This window comes from Sinocyclocheilus rhinocerous, unplaced genomic scaffold (genome assembly GCF_001515625.1).
Source record: "Sinocyclocheilus rhinocerous isolate Xijiao unplaced genomic scaffold, SAMN03320098_v1.1 scaffold1622, whole genome shotgun sequence".
Lineage (NCBI taxonomy): Eukaryota > Metazoa > Chordata > Actinopteri > Cypriniformes > Cyprinidae > Sinocyclocheilus > Sinocyclocheilus rhinocerous.
Window position 1 is genome coordinate 795,192 of NW_015654513.1, and position 24,036 is coordinate 819,227.

The window sequence follows — 24,036 nt, forward strand, 5'->3', positions numbered from 1 at the left end:
GGCCACAAATTAAGGTTTTTGGAATAAAGATTTCCTTAAAGCAAATAAAGGTGTTTTTATTTGTAATTTGTAATATTTGTAATACTAAATTATACCTCTCCAAATTGTCCTTCTCCCAGCTTTTCTTTGAATATAAGTCGTTCCCGTGGCAACTCGGGCAGTAGTGGACAATCAGTGGGCGTGGCTGAGAGGGCGGGGACTGCATATGTATTGTTACCACTAACACCTTGCAGACTGATGATGTCAGCTTCTGCATAATGAGGAACGCTTCCCCCGACTCCGGAAGCTTCTCCATAATGAGCTGCTGACAGGCCAGGAGGCGGAGCTCCGGGGTAAGGAGGCGGTCCCTCCTGAATTGGTAGGCCTTTATCAACCATATCAATAGCACATGCTGAGAGGAAAAAACGGTACAGAAGAAAAACTTAGAATAGAGAGCTATTCAGCCGTATGACATAATACTAATGAGTAATTATGAACCACACACATGCACTTAAACACTCACATACACTGGAGAAGACACATTATGTACACGCATACTGTGAAAACACTAACATACTCCTGTGGGCTCATATGGTACCTCATCCCTGACAAAATTATAAACTACCATTTTGGGTTTTTTTGGCCCTGTAGACTTAGAAAACAAACTCTTACTTTTGCTCTCACTAATTTGTCCACTGACAATATGAAACGGTGGACATACTACGGTTTAAAAGTTTGGGGTCAGTAAGATTTTCTTTTGAAAGAAATTATTACTTCTGGTTCAGCAAGCACAAACATTTGATCAAAAGTGGGGGAAAAAATCTGTCAAATAAATGCTGTTCTTTAGAATATCCTGTTCATCAAACAATCTAGTTGCCACATGTATATTAAAGGGATAGTTCACCCAAAAATGAAAATTTGCTCTTAATTTACTCACCCTCAGGCCATCCAAGATAGGTGACTTTTTTCTAGTAAATCTTCTTTACTGTTCTACTGAATTAAAAACAAAATTACATATTGGACGGCCTAAGGGTGAGTAAATTTCACATTTATTTTTTGGGCGAACAATCTCTTTAAGCAGCACAACTGTTTCAGTGTTGTTAATAAAAATGCAGCTTGAGAACCAAATCAGCATATTAGAATGATTTTAGCTTTGCCATGACAGGAATAAATCACATTTAAAATGTAGTTATTTTAGATTGTAATAATGTTGCATAATATTTCTGTTTTTACTGTATTTTTTATCAAATAACTGTAGCCTCGATGAGCATTAGAGAAGTTAAATTATGGATTGTGTTTAATACCATTTTGTGGTGGAAATGATTCGACCCTTTAAAAAAAATTAGTCAACAATATCTAAATAGGCTTAATATTTTCCCAATTTTTTTAATCATAAAAGATAATTTAATACAATTGCAGTTTTATTAGAAATTAGACAAAAATTATTTTGTCATTTTGTTTTCTTCACACATCACCTTAAGCATTCCACTGACTCTGCCTCCTTGGTAAACAAGTACATTAAATCTTAATAAATGTTATTATTTGCAAAAATGTTTTTGAAAAGTTGAGGATTTTGTTTTACTGAATAATTAATGTTTATTTCATTCTGTTAGATCATCTTAGTTTTAAACATGCTGATTCATATTTTTGTGGTGGATTTTCATATTGCAATACTGAAAGTTTACGTCTGGAACAAAAGTAAACCACTACAAGCTTCCAAGACAATTTTAAATGTCCTTCAAATAACAAATTAGTTTTAATAAAAATCAACCCCAGAGACAGAAAAGTCCCAGAAACACACTTAAAAACACTTATTGAATGTTTAATGTCCTCTGTGCTGTTCTGGGGCCATTATATCACTCTAACCGTTACCTTTAGGACTTCAGGGGACTTTAACTGCTCCCTGGGGAGGACACCACCCCTTGCCCCTTTCTTAGGGCAAAATGAACCCCCTCTCTCTTACCCTGGGACAGGTTTTGGGGCTTTTCTTGCTGGCTGTGGCAGTTTGTCAGCCTGTTGGGGCCATGTGTCAGGTCAGACAGGAGGAGATGATATGCTGGGTTGTTTAACAGCAGTGCTAGGAGGACACACACACACAAATCCCACGGACACACGAGTCCACGAAGGGCACGACAGTGTGAGCGGTCACCACACGACAAAAAACGACACGAAACGGCACAACCACAACCAAACCACAGCACAGCACAACACGCGACGACACAACAAAACAAAACACAAACAACAGGGCCGTTAAGGGGTGAAAGAGCAAACCAGTTACATGTGAGATGCACAAACACAGCAGGCAGTGTTATCACTGATAATGACGCAGGCTGTTAATCATCTTTTCATTGGTCAGTCCATTATAGGACATTCGTTTATGTTAATGTACGAAAAGAATCACACAATGATTAAAAAAAATGAAGTATCATGAAAGCAACTATGGAAGGAAAAACAGGAACATTTGAGTACAAGTGGGGTATGAGTGAAATAAAATCTCCCTCCCTCCTCTCTCTGTCAGATAGGACAGTGGCTCTTTGTGTTTGGGTTGTGGAGTGTCCTAAAGTACTTTTTCTGATGTCGTTTTGGCAGTGCTGTTCATTCTCCGTGGTGACCCGGGTTCCTGTGCGCTTACTGAGTGAGGTATGTGAATGCTGAGTGTACGTGTGTGTCACCTGTGCTATCACGTTGCCCTCGGGGCCGCAGTATAGTGCTGGGCTCCTGGTATTCTCCCTCGCGGTCCCGGTCGTCGGGGAAGGTGTGTATGCGCTGGTAGCGGCTGGAGTATGTGTGGGTGTTAGTGTTGTTGATCACCACGTTGTCCGATGGAACCGAAAGATGAACCCGCAACTCGTCGCTGGAGAGGCTGCCTTGGGCCTGGATATAGGAAGACAAAATTAAAGAGCCATGAAATCAAATTTGGAGTTTTGTGGCATTTTGTCCATGCCTGTTAGCCATCTGTATGCTAGTATACTCCTAAAATGCTATAACAGATAAATGCAAATAAAATGCAGTTTTCTATTCTGAGAAAATTAATCAAACAGATCAACTACAAAAATATTTTGTTTTCATACAACAGTCTAAAAACAGGCCTGGCCGATATTAAGCATTTTCGTGGTTATCGGTATTGGTCATTTTCAAAACCGATTTGCCTATAAAATAATTTAAATGCAACATTTTTGTCAGAGCCCTTGTTATTCTTAATTTTGATACTCATTTTCATTTTTACACCAGACATATAATATCGGTTCAAAATATAGGTTATCGGTCTACTTCAGGGGTGGCGAACGTCGGTCCTGGAGAGCCGCAGCCCTGCAGAGTTTTGCTTCAACCCTAATCAAACACCTGAACGAACTAATCAAGGTCTGAATGGTTACTAGGAAGCTACAGGCAGGTGAGTTTTAATTGGGGTTGGAGCTGAACTCTGCAGGGCTGCGGCTCTCCAGGACCGGAGTTTGCCACCCCTGGTCTACTTGATCTGTAATAATCAGCATCGTCCCTAAAAAACACATATCGGTCAACCCCTAAACACAGGAGTGGCATTCCTGAATGAATCAGGATGAACCTTAATGTTTTTGAATTAATATGTTGACTGAATAATTTAATGACTCACTCATAAAGATTTTACTTGATTTGGTGATAATTAATCAGTGTTTTTGAATAAATCACCTCAGTGAATGATTCAATTACTTCCTAATAAAGACAAATCACTCATTTTATTTCTACATGAATCAGTGCTTTTGAACGAATCAGTAGAACAAATGAGTTAATGACTCTCACAAAGACAATGATACAAACACTGAAAAGTCCCAGTGCTATTAAACTGTATAAAAACACTGTAAGGAAAAACACCTTGCCAAGTAGTTTCTTCCAGTACTGCCTCCAAAGTATGACAGCTATGACAGCCAATAGGAGCAGGATAATTCCAACCAGGCAGCCAATCAGGATGGCCGTGTTGCTGCTGTCATCTTTGGCCATAGGTAAGCCCGCCCTCAGAGTGACAGCAGGAAACTCTGTTAAAACCAAACACAACAGTTTTATGATTAAGTGTGTGTTAGTGTAATGCTAGTCTGACATTACAAATGATTACAAACACTATAAATGAGGCATTTAAAGACCTACAGAGTGTTTAGAGAGTAAAACCAAAGCTTATCTGTCCATTAAAGCCACCTTCTTATCTTAGTGCTGGGTGGGGCAGTAATAAGTAAATGCCTTCATGGTCACTGACACACTTTGTGTGATTTGACTTGCTTTCTTATACACTGTGTGTGTGTGTTCTTATGTTGGTAAGTCCAGCATAAGTAAGTCCCCAAAAACTCCCCAATTGTTTTTGGGGACTGTAATAAGCTTTGAAGGGAGTAAATGAGCTGTGAGAGTGGGCACAGTCCTAAAGTTGAGGGAACTGAAGTTAAATCAAAGAGGGACAAGAGCAAGGACAGCTGGAGCAATTCCACAAAGATACTTTATGAGTTTGGCTATATGAAACACTCAAAACAATAGAGCATTGTTAAAGTCAAGGGGGGAAAAAAAACATCCGAATCATGCAAAAAAAATTCTCTCCAGGCTTCAAGATTGAAACGCATGCACGCACATACACACACAACAACCAACCACATTCTCAGGGGATTTTATGAGGGCAGGGTTTTCAACTGTAAAGAAGTTTAGAGGGAAGAATCATAAAAGGCCTCTGTACTGGTAAACATGCCATAAAAATCTAAGACGTAAGAACAAGTATTGAAGACGGTTCTCTTTTCTTCCCCTTGTCTTTCTCTCTTTCTCTCTCTCTCACCTGTTGGTATGCTGCTGGGCAGCAGTGAAGTAATGGTCATGAGGAGGTCTGGAAAAATGAGGGTGTACAAGTCAGAAGAGGGAGAATTAGAGAGATAGGGGTGAATGACATGGGAGTGCTGAAAGATGAGGGAGGGCAGACTGTGAGGATGGGATGAAGCTAGGCCTTTTAAGTTTGTAAGGATGCATTTTGTCAATAATTCTCCAAATAAACCACATAAATAGGGTTGGAAATCAAGAAATGGTTCCATCAGAAAAAATGAAACAAGTAAAATTTTATTTATAGATTTTTACATATTTAGTATCCTTGGTTCAGATTTTTTTTAAATAAAGAGTATTGTTGTAATTAAGGGTAGTTTTATAAGTAGGCTTTTATTATTATTCATATATATTTACACACAATATATTATATATTACATATATTAAAATAAGTAGGTTTGTTTTTGGCTTGTACACAGCAAAATACATTCTACAAAAACAATACAATACAAAACAATACTTCACACACACATCCATATATAATAAGTGTGTGCTTATATGTGAAGTGGTATCGTACTTTTACTAAGTATTCTAAAACAATTATCGGAATGGGAAACATCCAAAAATACTAAAAGTATCATGAAAAGAAACATTACGGAACCAAAATCATTAAAATCTTTGCGATTCCATTCCAATACCATAACAATCAGCACTAATGCAACAATGGCAGGGCAGTGCATTGCATACACACTATGTGGAGGGGTTGTCATGCGTCCGACTCACCGGTGGGGCTGCTGGTTCCGTTTGCGGGGCTGGGGGTTGGAGGAGAAGTAGCATTGAGAGGACGAGTGCTGGAGGAAGGCAGAGGAGAAAGGATGGATCCATCCTCAAATGGCACTGGAGACAAGACAGAGAAAAGATAACGGAGAAAAGAAGGAATTAGATAAGCAGGCTTTATCTCGGATACAGCATGAATATTGATCATTTTGGCTCTTTGCCTTATCTACAGACCCATCAAATACCGGTCTCAAAGTGAATGCGACACAAAGTCTCACTTTTTCTCCAAATTACTGTTGTCAGCTGTAAGTATCCATGCAAGCCACATTGATTTGCTCATATTTTGGTTGATATTGACCAACCAATCAGAACCCAAAGTCACACACTCTGAAGAGTTATTTAGTTGACAGTACTTTGTTACTTCATTTGGATAATTTAGCTATATTTCATTAAAGAAATCCATAAGGATGAGCGCAAAACATTCAGAGAGAAGTCAAGATTTTCTTTGGAATGATGTGGGAATATTTGCTTTGTGGCAAAGGATCATATTATTCATTCCTTTCCTTCAAGAAAATACATCTTTAACCAGTCTAAGCTGTTTTTGTTGGCCTCTCTTCAACTGGTAAGGCTGGAAGGCCAGCTTGCCAACTAGCATGCATACACCAGCTTGACAACACTGGGAAACCAACTAAACCATTTCAGACCACAAAATTAGGCTGGTTTAAGATGATTTAGCAGGGTTTTTACACAACTCTCTAATAAAAACTCAACCAGCTCAACCATCAAACTGCATAACAGGAAAAAATCATACAAAGCTGAGCAAAGCACTCTTTCTTCTCACTTTGTTCTCAAATCAAACAGCTATGTAATAAGTCCGATACATAATAAATTGCTACTATATACTTGAAAGTGGCTGCAGAACTGTAATGCTAATGAGCCAGAGTACTTTGCTGTTAGAGGTCAGGTGTGTGGGTGTTCATACTCGAGTAGAAGCTTATCTCGCTGATGAGGAGCCAGTGGTCACTGAAAGAAAAACGGCAGCGGAGAATTTGCGCGGGTCGTCCTCCGAGTGGCAGTGAGATGGTGCGGGACGAAGGGTCGTGTAGGTCAGACAGCGGCACTTGAAGACTGAGCGCAGGCTCCGCCCACGGGCTCAACAGACTGGCCTTAAACTCACACACCACTTCGTTGAACACCCGCACATGCTGAGTGTGTCTGTGATTACTGTGCACCTGAAACACAGACATTTAAAAACAAAAGCTGCAATCAGACACATCAAGACTGCAGGGAACAAAAATAAGAAGCAGTGGAAACAATGGAGAAATAAACAGAAGTTATTACTACACAAATGAAGAAAAAGAAAGGAAACAGGGAGCGAATGAGAGGTGGAGGGCAAGAACATATATAATGTGACAGGTTAGACATTAATGGTGTTGTTAGGTCAACGTGTAACTGCGCATGTGTGCAAACGCTTACTGATACATAAAACAAAACAAACTGCTACAACAGTGCTGGAGGTTAATGCGTAGCCAAAGCTATCATGGTGACACCTCATAAGTCTCTCTCTCTCACACACATATACGCCTTGGTGGGCTGCCCTGTAAAAATGATTTTGTAAACAAAATAAAGATCGTTCGAGTATGTTCTACAAGAAAATACCATTTTCAGTCTTTCTACTTAAAAATCTATTATTTGTGAAATTTTCTAGCAGTTTCTGAGTGAGAACCGTTTTAAAGTAAATCCAACAATGATTTATTCTCAGTGTGTGGCAAACTTTGCACTGGAGTTCCTGAAGCAATGGGGGGCTGATTTGTAGAGGAAAAGTGCCGGTGAGGCTGGCGGTATTCCGAAACTGCAAGAATACAGCTGGAAATACTTTAAAAACAAGGGTCTGTGAGAGTGAGCACAGGGAGGCGACATAAATCATCTCGCAAAGGCACGTGAACAAGCGCTTGTTGTTATGGTAAATGTTTTAATTTTAATTTCTTAGTATCTTTTAGGAATCTGCTGCAAGACTTGCAGGAAGCAAGTATTAGAGGAAGTGTTCAAAACAGTGGGAAGCTGCAGGAAAAACAGGGCGACATGGGAGCATGATGGCGTTTGTGAATTGTGTTATGCCAGAGAGAAATTAATGAAGAGAATGCTCTCTTGAGACCGGAAAAAGCCAGAAGTGGTACAAACAAATTCGCATTCCTGGTCAGAAAGACCCTTAAAAATGACAATGCACTCACACAAACACACATATATGCAAATAACAAACTAAAGAAATAATTATGGCGCCACAAATTGGATACAAAACACTCGGATGCCTCTCAGAATCACACACGGCCACAAATGCAAAGCCACAGGCAGAAAGACGAACAAAAACAAATCAAATGTTCATTAAAGGGTTGAAGGATAATGACAGACTCCTGAGGGCAGATTTACTGAGGCAGAGCTTTATTACTGCCCTACTAACTGACTGAGATTAATTCTGCGATAGTGCTTTCCGTCTGGCATAGTGGAAAGTTGAAGATGAACAGCAGATCATTTACTCACCCTCATGTCGTTCCAAACCTGTATGACTTTAGCTTTTTTTTCATCTGCAGAACACAAAAGAACATATTTCGAAAATATATTTTTTATGTTAATGGAATTCAATGTTATTTTGGACCCCAATGACTTTCATTGTATGGACAAAACCTGTTATTTTGTGTTCCGCAGAAGAAAGAGATGAAGATGAGTAAATGACAGAATGTTCAGTTTTTGGGTGAACTATCCCTTAATGTCACTCTCTCGTGAACGCACGTACGTCAGTTAGCGGAAAGCTAGAGATTACGCTTTATAAAGTTTTTATATTTATAAAGTCTATATTTTTTGGTTCTCGAAAAAAGGCAGTCCGGTACTAAAATCGCACCCAGTTCCGGCGGTGCGAAAACGCCAAAAAGTGGGTAGTTCCACAATTAGTTCTGGTACTATGAAAAGGTTCCCGTGGTGCGAAAGGCCCTATTATAAAGCTTGGAAGAGCCAGGACATTTTTAAGATAACTCTGACTGTATTCATCTCAAAGAAGAAAGGCATATACACCTAGGTTGGCTTGAGGGTGAGTAAATAATGGGGCAATTTTTATTTGTGGGTGAACTATCCCTTTAAGTGTCCAAACATATTTTGGGCTGCTTGTACACATACTGACCTGCATGGTGTGAAAGACCCGTGTTTTCTCGAAGTGAAACTCAATGTCAACAGTGGGCTGGCCCAAGGTTTCTCGATTCCAGCCGACGTAATCATATCCTGGCCACACTCTCAGCTCTTTACTCTCCATGAAATCATTCCCACCTAAAACACCATCACACAACTGGCCCAATCCTCCGAAGATCACCCTACGGAGAAGAGAGAGACATAAGTCATTAGGCATGTGCACACACATACACACAGATGCATGTACTCACATACATGTTGGAATTTCCCATGCATACCCACATCTGGCTAGTGTCAAACGTTAACTTAGCTATTGCAAACAGTTCTGCTCCATTAAAACACATCTGGGAATGTTTCTACACAATATTCGTCAACCCCACCTGACATATACACATACATACATGAGAAAGGGCTCTGGACTTTAACATACATCACAGAAAATTAAGCCTGACAGGAGCAGGTGAGATTTGAGAAGTTTACCTCAGCAAGTTCTCAACTGCTTGTTTCTGACACACAGCATGAACCTATGGTTGTGATCCAAGAAATGGTTGTTTTTCTTTCTAGTATTTTTTTTAATATATTTAAAATCAAGTGTTTTGTTCCATCATTGGTTCTAGAATGTGCATTCTTCTACAGTTCTAAAAGACTTTGCAAGTATGATTCCAAATGTACTCTGAGCAAGTTCTTTTTAGCAAATCAAAAACATACAAACGAATGACTCTTATGAGTCAATTAAGTGAATCAAACACATCCAGCTTATGACCCATTTGATTTGAGAAAGTTATTGCAAAAAAATATATTTTTATTTATTTACTTGTTTATTTTTAATGCAATTATTCCGTTATGACAGTATTCATTTATTTCTTTATGCCATTAATCATTTATTTATTTAGTCCAAGGGAATCTTATAATCCCCATCCCTACTTCAACCTACTTGTTTGTTGAGAGACAAGAAGTTGATGATTAAAAATTATATTTGATGGTTTCTACGTGATTTTAGTTACTAACTTCATAGCATACATGTACAATTTTTATGCAGATATGAAACACTTGCAGGAAGTATGAAATTACATTCTTAAAAATATGAAAAGAAACAAAGTTGAGTGTGTGTACATTACCCTGCCTCTTTACTGCCATCATAGATGGAGTCATTAAGGTAGACAGGAGTGTCTGACAGGTCCATCACATGACCCACAGGAGCGGTGTATGCCTTTAGTCCGTCTAACAGAGAAGCAGCACATCACTCAAAGGTAATCATCATTCCATTGCAAAATGTGCCTGGTGTGAATGTAATGGTGTGTGTGACCAGGATGATGGATTGCTTGTCGTGTGTTGGACTCACCCTTCCAAACACAACCGTAGAGTTCAACTCTTAGACACACGCTCATCACGCGGTCCGCCAGCGGGTAGAAGCGCACCATGCGCGCTATGATGGGCGGACCCAGGTCCTTCAGGACCACATCATATGTGTTCTCGTTCCCTGACACCACCTGAGCCAAAAACAACACAGAATAACTGTAAAATATCTAGGATCCAAATTCTGCTAACAAAACTTGATTATTAAGGTTCAAAGGGGGGGTTACAAACCTCCTGTCCCCAGCGGTCCTTCCACGTTATCCAGTGTCGTCCATCACGAGAGTAATGCAGCCGGTAACTGCGTGCAAACTCCCGCCCGAGCCCGTCTGCATGGCGACCCTGTGTGCCCACCAGAGACAGAAAATGAAGCTTGCGCAGATCCACCTGCAGGTACTCTGAGCCGCTGGGAAACACTGGACCAGCTGGACACCACGCCCCGTCCCCCTCTCCAGTACTCAACCTAGGACAGGACACAAACATAAGCATTATGTACATGCTCAACTATATATACACAATTAAAATGGTACAATTAATTATCCTGAAGATAACACCACAATGCAAAAATTCTCAAACAACTCTCATATAAAACAAAAACAAAGCAAAACACCACAAAACTAAAACACAACAACACAAAGAGCAAAATACAACACAACAAAACCTAAACAAACAAAACAAAAACACAATACAAAAAGCAAAATACAAAAAAAAAAAAAAAACACCACACAAGCAAAATATAACACAAAACAAACCAAAACAAACAAAGAACAAAACACCACACACAAAAAAAACACAAAACAAAAACACTACAACACAAAACAAAGTAAAATACAACACCACACAACAAACCAAAACAAACAAACAAGCAAAAGAAACAAACAAAAAAACTTTTTAAAATAAAATTAAATAAAAATCAATTTGGAATTTCCTTGTACAAAAAAAAAAAACCTACAGGCTAATGAGGTGATATGTGAGAGGTGAGGTCTGTGTATAAACACCATTACCCGGTTACGCTTTCTCGCATGCCTCTAACACATACACACAACCATCTGTACGACATTTAGGCCATTTCCTCTTTTAAACTTCCTAACACACTTCACTCACTAACACAAGTAACAGCCTGAGCTGTCGGCTGGCTCAGCATCAGTACTAAACGTTCCACACTCATAGAAGAACAACAACACTGAACGTCTCTGCATTCAGCTACTGATATCACATAGGTGACGAGACATGATGACAGACAGTGGAGACCACAAACACTCAAACGAAAAGAGAAATGCGCCTGAAATAAGATATTCCAGTGAGGTGAGGGTACTGTCACCTCACTGAGACCTCATTGTGACACAGCTGAGATCAAGAAACTGAGACCAGTCTGAGACATTTCAGATTCACCCTTGAATCTTCACCATGACCTCAGAGTCAAAGAGACACACGGGTCAGTCTCACAGACCCTTTCAAAATCAAAATGAGATTTAGTCCACTTTGACATGTTCTTCCATGAATATACCATCACAGTTCAGTCAAGTAAAAAGATCAGTGATGGTCCAGATCCAATTTAAAAATTGCAAGTGCAACAAAACTACAAGCAAGGTTTGTTCCTGCAGAACATTCCACCTCTAACCAGTTAACAACGTTTGTTTCTCTGTAATATTGTTTATTCTTTGGTAATTTAATCTGTGTTGCTGCTTTTCCTTTGTGAAGAGTTTTAGCTTGTTTTTATACACAGAGTTCAGCAATTGTGTTCTTGAAGTAAAACTCCTATTCATTTTCTCTACAGGGGAACTGATGTTTAACATTAACTTATAAACTGTTAAAGACAGACCTACTGTAAAGTACATTGTTTGTTAATCGATGGGATATGCTTTTCTATATAGTAAAGGATAGTATGTATAGTAAAGCCTGAAATTCTTGACATTGTGGGGACCGGCCTATGGTCCCCACGAGGGAGAAAAATAATAAAAAATAGTAAATGATGTTTATCTGAAAGTGTAACAATGCAAACAGATTTTCTTTAAGGGGCAGGTTTAGGGTTAGGGGATAGAAAATATCGTTTGGTCAGTATAAAAGTAATCGAAATCTATGGAAAGTCCCCACAATTCAGAGAAACCTAACGTGTGTGTGTGTGTGCATGTGTATAAACAATGTAAACTAAATATGCAAAATCAAAATCTTTACATCAATGTCTTTTGTGATGCCTCAATAAGATTGCCCCCCCCTCAATAAAACCAATAAACACATTCTTTTTACATTTGATATTTTCATACTTTTTTGCTTCAAGTCAAATTTGGAAATGTTGTGATTCACCTCATAGCTGGTTGGTTTTGTTCAGAGCTTATAACTTTTTAAAGACTTTTTCGAAATCTCTGTAGGGAAAAATGAATGGTGAATTGTTACCATATACTTTTTATACCATTTTTGCACACAATGAATATTATACATTCATTATACAAAAGTCTTTGCACATTGTTTGAAGGACACCAATGTTCTAGATGTGGAATACATGTTCAACAGATTATCAAAATAGTCGTTAGCTGCAGCTCCTCTTCATTTGGTCTTTCTCTCACTGCATCTGTTGGTCTTCAGCATATTGTCACACAGCTGTTCTTCTGAGAGATCATTTGTGAGAACCTACCCTAACACACAAACATCACACACACCCCTAAAGCACTGTATCCCCACCACAAATCCAATCTTCAGCACCTCTCAGCACCCCATCATTCCTCTTAACCTCCGCCCTCTTTCTTCTTTATTCCCCTTCTCCGTTTAAGGCTATTTGCCCCTCTCCCTTGCTCCATTTTTCCTGTAATCTCCTCTCCCCTCCGTTCAAAATCCCCCTGCTGTCTTAAACAGAATGTGGACTTAATAACAACCACATGATCTGTATGCTGCCAAAAAACAGAAAAGCCCCTCACGCACACACATGCTTCTATCTGTTTCAGGGAAGGTTAGTGATGCTAACCTCAAAGCTTATTAGTCAGTGTGGTTTTGTGTCTGCTTTTGTGTTTGTTGTGTGTGTGTTACGTCTGCTACCGTGTGTGTGGTATTGGCCTGTATTCAGCAGTATGTGAGTCTAGTCCAGACAGACAGTGCTGTAATGTCATTACCTAATGCTCTATATCAGGATACGCTCCATTACTGACATCTCATGTAACCTAATCACGTCCCCTCATGAGCCTCACAGAGCCCACGAACACAAACAACCAAGCACAAATCACAAACACAAAATCAGAGTGAGAATACTGTATTATGCACGCAACTAGAAAGCAATGTGTGAACTGAAAGCATGTGTTCATACTTACCTGCCGTGTTTGGCCTCGGTCGAGTCGGACCAGGCGCTGGATGCGGTGATATCAGAGTCGGGTATGGTGCCATCCTCCATCCCCAGAGCATAGCGACACTTAGCTGCGTGTTACAAAAGAAAACACTTCAGACAGGCTCTGACAACACACTCCAAAACTAACTTATGAAACACACACATAATGAAGAATCAGGATTGTGACAGAACTATAACTAAAACACTTTATTGTAAAGTCTAATTCTCGCTATTAACGAACCATTAACTATGACTTTTGCCTTAATAAACTCCTAATTTGCTGCTTATTAATAGTTAGTAAGGTAGCTGTTAGGTATAGGTAATATACAGCGAATTTGTTAATAATAGGCACGCTAATAAACAACTAGTTAATAATGAGAATTGGTCCATATAGTAAAGTGTTACTGTAATTTGTTTGTTGAACTTAAAATAAAGCTGAGAAAAAAATATTAGATGAAAACTTAAAGTATGTTTAAATTAAATTACTAAAAATACTAAAACCAAAACTGAAATAATTACAACCAAATTAAAACTTAAAAATGATTAAAACTAAAATGAAAACAGAAAATCTGAAAATAAAAGCCAATTCAAAATATTGATAAATACTATATTAATATATAAATAATACTACAATAACAGTGATTTACTGTTTACTGGTTATTGATTATTTATTGAGTTATTGATTAAAAAAACGCTAAGGACATCACTGGAGCAATGTTTTATCAGACTTGTCTGAATTCTTGGGATATTTTTGTCCTTAAAATATAGGTAAATAAAGTCCCACACATGGCACAATGTCAAACTCTCACAAAAATACCAACGCAACGTTGCATTGTTGGAATTGCTTCAGCAATGTCTTATAGATGTAGCGCAGTGAGCAGAAAAAATGAAGAGATGAAATGAGGACAGCAGAGAAAAATTCTGGCACAAACAGCACTGAAATCATCCGCACGGTTCATATGTCAGTCCTGCCTGTGTGTCAGTCCAGAGGGTGTGCCTGTCAGTGTGAGCAGAAGCTGGGGATGATGGGTGAGGTTTTGGGGGGGACGTACTCAGTTGCTGTAAAGTTAGTCATGAGATAAGAATGGAAAGGCTGGAAAACAAACCCTGCAGCCAGCGAGACCCTCACACACACACACACACACACACACACACACACACACACAGAGAGAGAGTCACACTGTGGACAGGTGCCTGTTTCATTACATCACTCTGCTGCCAATAAAATGCTTTCTCTCTTCCATACTCTCTCTTTCTCTCTCCATGACTCTTAATCTGTCTATCTCACACATCTCCAGCTAATACAGAGCAGATGAGAGCAGCACTTTACAGTCATTCTGGATTATAAGCAGATGTCTTCTAGTTTCAACAATGAATGGTCTTGGTGATACGAATGCAGTCATTTTCTGCTCCTGATCTATTTGCACCTCCACGCTCATCTCTCTCTCCTTAGGAAACACATCGTCCTCACTAAATCAACTGTCGCACTTTCTAAATCTGGGGTTTCAAACCTTGGGGTGTGAAAGAGGGTGTGTTTGTGGAAAATGTTAGGAAGAAAAACTGAATTCAAGAATTCAAGGTCATTAAATTTAAACCAAAAGTAACAGTAAAGACATTTATAATGTTATTAACAAATGCTGTTCTTTTGAAATTCTAAAAATTTAAATTCTTTCTATTCATCAAATAATCCTGAAAACAAAACATAACATGGTTTCCACAAAACTATTAAGCAGCATAACTATTTCAAACATTGATAACAATAAGAAATGTAAAAAATAGTGCTGTCAGTCGATTAAAATTGTTAATCTAATTAATTACATGATGTTTCGATTAATTAATCTAATTAATCGCAAAATAAATTTGACTGTGAAAATACCCACAAAAGATTATTTAAAGCTATTTTTGTGTTAAATGAGAAAGTATATCAAGTAGACATTATAAATTGTAGCTTTAGAAAGAAATATTTTAATTGATTCAACATAAAATATATTACACAAACATTTAGGCTGCAACGGCCTAACATAAACTATGGAACATAAAAGAAGATCATTTGAGAAACATATCAGTAACCTCTATTTTTTGTTCATACAATAAAAGTCATTAGTAACCAAAACAGCTTTGTACCAACAGTCTTCAAAATACCTTATTTCTTGTTCCACAAAAAAAAGGTTTAAAACGACATGAGGGTGAGTAAATGATGAGAGAATCAAAAATTTTTTGGGTGAACTATACCTTTAATGTTTCTTATTTTTATTATTATTATTATTTTTTTTTTTTTTTAATGAAATGAAGGTTTAGAGTAGGGCATATAGGGATGCTCACTTCCGTTTGGAATTCGCCCTATGACTGGGCATTTGAATCATTGATTCACACGATTCGTTCAAAACGCGGATTCATTCAGAAACTAAACACCGCTGTGTCGCTCGGAGACGCACAACAATTCTGCTATGGCTTTAAAGATAATATGTTCTCTGTTAAATGGAGCAAAAACACATAATATTGTGTTTAAAATATAAAACAATATTAACTTCTTATTTACTGAACTGTTAGAATCACATTTAAACGCATGATAGATCGGAACAAAATCAGCACTCCTGTGATTTTGCTCTTGATGCTAGTGTGATATCGTGTGATATGTGATATACACAAATATGAGACAAAACTCATACAGGGGCATTTTTTGCACCAATATCTTGAATTTTATGGCATAACTGCATTTATACTAAAATACTTCTTTTGAAAGTCTTACTAACCCCAATCTTTTGAATAGGGATGTATAAAATTTGAATTTTACATATTTTCGGATTTCTATAATTTGCTTTGGCTTCAATGCAAAGTCTTTATCTAATATGAAGCTTAAAATGTTTTACAAACAATATAAATGGGCATTTTACATTAAATTATACTGCTGCATTTATACTTTAGTATGGAGATCATCATTTCTGGGGGTCCTTAGTATTATAAAGTTTGAAAACTCCTGCACTAAGCAATTAAGGTACTTTTTGCACTTAAGTTTTGTTTTTTTTTGCTGAAATACTGTCTTATTCATTAGCCACCTGCAATCCAGCTTAACCAGGTGCTAAATGAGCAGAAATAGTGCTGCAATTATTTACATTTGGCACTAGCCTCTTCATGTGGCATGTTATGTGAGCATTGTGCCACGTATTCTCAGACAAAAATCTGCTTTACCTCAGTTATAACGGCACATAAATGCACTTAGTGTGCTAGAAACTCCTCTATCAGAATAGCATTTCAAATCTTTTTTTTTTTTTTTTGTGAATTTCCCCCACTATCTCTCCTTTCTCTCCTGTCCTTTTCAGTCTCTGGCAAGCTATACATGCAGACGTTCCAGCTTATTACATGATTAACTATCAGTAACCGGTCATGGAGAAAAACACTGCAGCTCATACGCATGGATCATAAGCCTTCATTCAGGGACTGAATATAATAACTTCTAATGACCACAGAAACATTTCACAGGCATTAAAAACGCATTAGAAACCCCAACAAACACAAAAGAGGAAGAAAAAGTGGACTGGAAGAGTTTAAAGACAGGAGAGAAGACTGATTAAAGGAAATCTGACTTTAGGACTTTGGGAGGACCCACACATCCTCAGGGTCGGACCACAAAACCACAGTTAAATAAACTGAGAAAGGGTGTTTCTCACACTAGCTTTAATGTATGACAGGAGCAGAACACCATCAGAACACCTGACATTCTTACCAGAGTCAAAATGCCAATCCACGTCCTGGGCTGCCGTCCAGGAAACGAGGAGGACAGTGAGGAGGGCAGGCAACAACGGCAGAATCTGTGTTGCCATAGCAACAGTGACACCTGGTTACCTGTCCAGAGTTGAACTAACTTCTACAGACATACCTGAGGAAGAGAGAGAGAGAGAGAGAATGAGTCGATTACATTTATTTAAGTGTATTTTAACAATAAATTGAATCTATACGTTCCAATACCCTTATCCTTTTCTCTCTTATCTTTTTTGTTGAGCCTATTTATTTATTAGTAGGTATACCTGGCTGTAAAGTTTGTGTAATTCTGAGCTGTTGTTTTTCTTAGTTCTCTTATGTTTTACTGTTAAAGTTCACTACATATAGTTATTAAAAATATATATAAAATAATTATAAAAAAAGGATAACACTTTAGTATAAGGACCAATTCTCACTATTAACTAGTTAACTAGTTGCGTATTAGCATGCCTATTATTAACCTATTGGCTTCTGATTAGTACTTATAAAGCACATATGCTGCATGACCATATTCTACATCCCTAATTCTACCCAATACCTATACCTCTAACAACTACCTTTGTAACTATTAATAAGCAGCAAATTAGGAGTTTGAGGCAAAAGTCGTAGATAATGGTTTGTTAATAGCGAGATTTGAACCTTAATATAAAGCGTGACCAATAAAAGACTAAGTTTCCACATACTGTATTAAGGATGCACAAAACATTGGTACTGTATCGGTTGTAGTCTGATATTACAGTTCTAAAATATATCAGTAGTCAATATTAGTTTTTCTTTCGGTAGTTGTTTTTAGTTTTCATTTCCCCTATTTTTACAATTAGATTACCTTTGCCATTATCAAACGTTCACTCGACACTAAAACATTTATATCACTGTTAAATGTAATCTTTTAATAACACCGTTAAACACTGTTTTTATATTGCACACTATAATTTTGTGATGCCTAAATCCATTTGTAGCATTTGAAAACCCATTTCATAGTGGAACTGTGCTGCTATGACTATTACATTTGTATGCATTCAGTTTTAGGGTGAAATATGATCTCAGTTATGATGTCAACAAATGAGGGGAATCTCCACCTTTCTACAACTGATGAAGTCAGTTGGACTGAACAGATATAAACACTTGAGATCACTTCATTTACACTGGTGGTCCATCAAGCTCCATCCCAAACTCAACATACTGCAAGCTAACAGCCACATATATCAAAACACATTAGAAAAAGAAATGGCACAGCATGCCATGTTTTCCATTAACACCAACCCTTTCTCTCTGAACAGGATTTGTGTTTGTACATTAGGTTTCTTTTTTAAAAAAAAAACATTTGAAATAAAACAGAAAACGTATTTTAAATTGCAATAATATTTCACAATATTACTGTTTTTCCTGCATTACTGATCAAATAAATGCAGCTCTGGTTAGCATAAAAGACTACTTTCAAAAACATGAAAAAAATCTGTCTCAAACGTTTGAATGGTAGTGTTATATGCACTTATAGGTTACAGTTTTTTTGCTGTTATTCCAGCATTGCCTGGCATTGCTGTTATTCCATCCCCATTAAAAAAAGGTCTCTGTGAATATGTGATTTGTGATTGTATAGGTGTATATGGAATGGGGGTCTGTGAGTGTGTGTGTGAGGTGGCAGCTGTCCCGTGTGGAGTGACAGTGCTGGTTCTGGGCTCTGTGAGAGAGACAGACAGCTGATGCACAGCTGTGCAGACACAAGGACAAAGAGAGTAGAAGAGAGTAAAATCTGAAAGGAGGTGTGGAAGAGGTGTAGACGAGGCATGCATGTAATAGACCCAGCTTAATGGACTGTGTGTTAGTGTGTGCTTGTCATATTCAACATACTGTCTGTGTGTGTGTGTGTGTGTGTGTCTGTGTGTGTGTGTGTGTGTGTGTGTGCAGCAGCCAGTGCAGCTGTCCTGAGCTCGAGACAGGCGGGGGCCAACACACACAGGCTGCAAGTGTTTCCAAAACCCAGGAAAACAGAAAGGAAGGGAGAGAGAGAAATATCAGTCTGTATGCCAAATAATTTGCTATTGTAATACAAGTTTGAGTTTATTACAGTTGGCATTACGAATCCTCTCATGTCTGTTGACAATAAGTGCAATGGCTGTTGCGTAACCTTAGCAACCTATCAACAATTTCAATTAAGTGAATCAAAATGATTGAGAGGGAGAAATGAGACCACGGTCCAAAATTAATACTCGCCAAGCACCAATGCGAGTAAAAATTGACTTTGGCGAGTAAATAAAGTAGAGATAATTGCCAGTTGGCTGGTAACTTTATTATGCACTGCAACATTACCTCATCTAAGCCAAATTTGAAAAACAATAGTCTGAACTTATCAAATCAAATATTTATAATCGACTAAGTACCCTTAAGCATACTTTCAAAAATAGTACTGAATGGAATACTTTGGGGCATTTAATTGCATGTTTTATAGTTGAAATATATATTAAATGCAATTATCTGAACTTTAGAGTACCTTTCTGACCCAGCATGTACATCTTTGAATGTAATTTCATAAATACTTCTATTGTATTTAAAATATGGTTAAAGTGTACTGCCAAATGTACTGACAAGCATTTATGGTAAAATAAAACATACTTTAATGTAATTTCTATTGAACCACGTATTCATGTATTTCAAAAATACATGTAATGACATACTTGTAATGAAGTTGCAATTTAGTACATTTAAATTACATTTACTTTAAAGTTATTGTTCACTGAAAAAATGAAAATTCTGTCATTAATTACTAACTCTCATGTTGTTCTCTCTCTTTAATGGGCTTTTCACACTTGAAATTGTTAACCCTGGGTCATCCTAAACCCCGGATAAACAGAATCCTGGGTTATCTGTAATCACGTTTCACACTGCTCATACTAACCTTCTTATTTGCATATTTGCGGTATCATTGTCACTAATTGGATGAACAGCAGGCAACCTGTTTACACGGCTTTTCCTGCATCTTGCCAATTATAAAAAAAATGTCGCCGCGTAGGTCTTTAGCTGTTTTAAGCCTCATGAGACGCACAAAGGCTAGAAAACAAAAACAAAAGTACAAAAGAAAGAAAACAAGGAGCAAAGTACGTGAATATTTCTTTGAATTTCTTTTAAGTGTGGAGAGACTAGAATTAACTGTAAGAATAATACCGTCTCCTCATCACTCCATTTCACACGCTTTCCATCTTTTGACATTTCTTACTTTTCTCTCACCGGCTGCTGTTTACACGATGCAAGTATCTCTTTGAAAAGTGTCTCTCCGAGGACGTCGGACAGCATTAACATATGTAAGCTGGGTTTAATTCATGTAGTCTCCGCTGTCTCTTCTGCTGGCTCTTGTTTCTATCTGTTAAAAAATTCAGAGTGGCTATAGATTTAGCACAAGATGGAATAGCTAATGATGGTGAAAGAGGCTCTTCCCAGCATCTATGCAAATGCAGCCGTAACCTTCTCATCACTTTTACGATGTAATGAGATAGTGGAAGATGAATTTTCATCTCTGCTTATGTTTGGCAAGTCTCATCTTAAATCTGTAATTTGTTACATCCTGACTTAATTATGAGACTTTGTGAACATCCAAAACCTTCTCTTTTTCGCCCTCCGCAGGAAAAGTGCAGTGCTCCATCTGCGCTTATGAATCTAAGGCTTGTTTGTGAGGTTTGTCGCACAAGTGTCTGATGAAATGAAACTTGTTGGCTTTCGTAATTGTAGTTATCAATCATTTTTTGAAAGTCCGCCTCCAAAGCCCCACTCGGGTCAGTCCGGCGTCTGTTTATATGATAAGGTTAGCAAAAAACGACGACAGGGAAAAATTGTAAGGGGAAGAAAGTTTAACAAAGCATACTTTCCTCGTTCATGACTTCGATTGACCTTTAAGGATATGAATATCTGACATGATGAATCGTCCCTAGTGGAGCGACAGGCTATGTTCCTTATTAGCCAGCTGTGGTCAAAGGAGATAGGGGCATCCTTTAAAGGCATGTGTTATACTCCATATTAGTGTTCAAAATACAAAAAAAAAAAAAAAACCATAAAATGCGTTGCACAAATTCGAACATCTGGGTTGTGCTGTTCTGTTGTAAACCGATCTTAACAATGATTCCTCATTGCATCTACTTTCGGAAGGCCAAATAAAGTGCTTTTGCTTTCGCACAGAAACACACAGCGTCTCCCTGACATGGCTGCATCAACACTACTGCTGTTCCTGAAACCACGCCTTCTTTCTTTGCATGAACATTTGGGCCGGCATTATGCAAATATTTCCACATCGTGATGTAGACATGTGGGGGCGTGTTTGAACGAGGCGTTTTAGCCCAGTTTGGATCAGCCTTCTCTTTTAAATCCTTTTGTGGGAGACTTTGAGCTTTGTAACTCTGCAGATCATATACATGCACAAACAGCTACATAAATTAAAGAAAAGGAAAAATAGAAATCGCATCATATGACCCCTTTAAGAAACACTCATAGAAGTGTGCGTTTTAATAACACAAATAATAAGTGGCCTTTTATTTCATTAATATTACAGTACACTACAAGTGCACATTCAATACAATTAAGTACACTTCTTTTACACAAGCAACTGCAACATTCAATATGGCAGCTAGAAGACTGGAAGCCCTGTTTTATTGTAAAGATCCAACCATGTGTTTGTTTACTCTCTAGTCTATAATGCTCATGCACATTAGCTTGATCAACCTTTTTTCTCTTTTTTTGCATGATTTGACCTTAAGAAGCACAATTTAAATTGTTGTCAGATTTTATTTCTGATTTGAAATTCAAGTAATTTTGACAGTCATGTAGATTTATTTCCCTATTGAGATAGATAGAAGCTGTATTTACATGGCTGGAAATATTCACTCCAGGGCCGTTATGAATATGACCGCTGAATGAACTGACTTGCAGTTGATAAGATGCAGAGACTGACATAATGACTTGCACTGTTTTTCACTAATATGAAAGCAAACAAAATGGCTAAATCATCCCATTTTCATTAGTACACAAATGTGTATGTGTGCACAGTTTCACTGCCTGTAAGAATATTCTGGCTTGCAGTTATATAACCTTGGACCCTGAGCACAAAGGAGAAGGGAAAAAAACATCAGAAAATATAAAACTCAGGAAATGAGTTCTGCTGTAAATTCAAAGGTAACGCAAGTTTATATGTTAAGTTTGATCTGATCTTTAATTTCCCCTATAAATGTCCATTTCATGTTCTGCAAAGACATTTCTATATAGCAGCATTAGCTTCATGTCTCTTTGCTGGAGCGGGTGAATTAGCTAAACCTCCCCAGCGGTTATAAGTATGCTGATCTGGTCCTGCGGGAGCCATATAGGAACCAGGCTGGAAAGACGCCCCTACGTACTAGGTTCAAACAGATGAAGATCTTAAACACTCAAATGACTCACTGCATACATCAAAAGTGAATCAGAACCCCTATATATTATATAGTAACAATGTGGTTCATAACTCAGGTTGACACCACTGAGGTCACTCTGGGTGTGATTCTGCCCTAGGGAATTTCACACAGCAAATTTGTCAGTTCAGCTCCATTTAACAAAACCCTTTTTGACAAAAGTTTTAACTGACTTGCCTGAAGCAAGTTCGCACACACACACACACACACATAAGCACATCAAGAACTGTCAGTATCAAACCTGCTGATAAAGCAAATCTCACAAATGCTTACAGTAGGGGTGTTTTTGAGTCTATAACCCTAAGGACACAACGGCTAGGCAAACAACATAACACATCATCAATACACGCGACACATCATCACTACTGACTTTCACCTTCATGACCCCATCTGCACTGAGTTTAACTTCCATGAGCTGGGACAGAGACAAACTTGGGGGGGTAAAAATACATAATTAAAATTCCCCAAAAATGACTAAATCACATAAAGAAATGTTTGGTTCATATTTCAGCAAAGAAAAGAGTAAAGAATAAACACTTTAAACTGTAAAAATGAGTAATTAAAAAACTAAGGGCCAGATTTACTAAACAGGGCAAATTAGCATTAGAGCGCAATCCCATAAAAGCACCGATGTGAGTGGAAGTTCTGTGGCTGATCTACAGACAGTGTGCACATCAAAGAACACAGACACGTCTGGATAATTTCCATAATGACCAACACAATCTACCAAGAGCAGCGCAAATCAGCATGTGGTTTAAAACATCCTTTTTTTGGGTAGTAAATAATGGCACAAATACAAATAAATTGACAACTGCAGTGCAAACCTTAGTAAATCACTTTGTGTGATTCATTTAAACACTCTCCTCCCATAAATTTTGTGCCTGAAAGGGAAACTCCTATAAATGCATACGCAATAAGGCCAGCCGAAAAAATTACTGTGCCCATGCCTTTTTAGCACACATTTTTTTAATGCGTGTCTTTAGTAAATCTTGACAGTAGTTTTTCTTTACGCCAAAAGATTGTTTGCACTGACACAAGCTGTTAGTAAATATAGCCCTATACAGTTGAGGTCAAAAGTTTAGGCTACATCCCCCTTTCAGAATCTGCAAAATGTTAATTATTTTACCAAAATAAGAGGGATCAAACAAAATGCATGTTATTGTTCATTTAGTACTGACCTGAATAAGATATTTCACAAAGGATGTTTACATATAGTCCACAAGAGAAAAATAATAGTTGAATTTATAAAAATGACCCCGTTCAAAAGTTTACTTAATACTTAATACGATTCTTAATACTGTGTGTTTACCTGAATGGTCCAAAGCTGTGTTTTTTTGTTTCGTTTTGTTTGCTTAGTGATAGTTGTTCATGAGTCCCATGTTTGTCCTGAACAGTTCAACTGCCTGCTGTTCTTCAGAAAAATCCTTCAGGACCCACAAATTCTTTGGTTTTCCAGCATTTTTGTGTATTTGAACCCTTTCCAACAAT

The 24,036-nt window shown here is 37.8% G+C and overlaps 1 protein-coding gene across 1 annotated transcript in view; it reads right to left on the reverse strand.

Annotated features, from left to right (window-relative positions):
• LOC107717449 (epithelial discoidin domain-containing receptor 1-like) overlaps window positions 1–24,036 on the reverse strand; it is a 40,437-nt gene that overhangs the window by 5,159 nt on the left and 11,242 nt on the right. Inside the window, 13 exon segments of the mRNA XM_016524204.1 lie at window positions 96–391; window positions 1,943–2,056; window positions 2,652–2,853; window positions 3,829–3,989; window positions 4,766–4,813; window positions 5,527–5,640; window positions 6,503–6,752; window positions 8,693–8,879; window positions 9,816–9,918; window positions 10,040–10,187; window positions 10,285–10,513; window positions 13,350–13,452; window positions 17,088–17,240. Coding sequence (XP_016379690.1) covers window positions 96–391; window positions 1,943–2,056; window positions 2,652–2,853; window positions 3,829–3,989; window positions 4,766–4,813; window positions 5,527–5,640; window positions 6,503–6,752; window positions 8,693–8,879; window positions 9,816–9,918; window positions 10,040–10,187; window positions 10,285–10,513; window positions 13,350–13,452; window positions 17,088–17,184 — 2,052 coding nt within the window. The 5' untranslated portion in view covers window positions 17,185–17,240.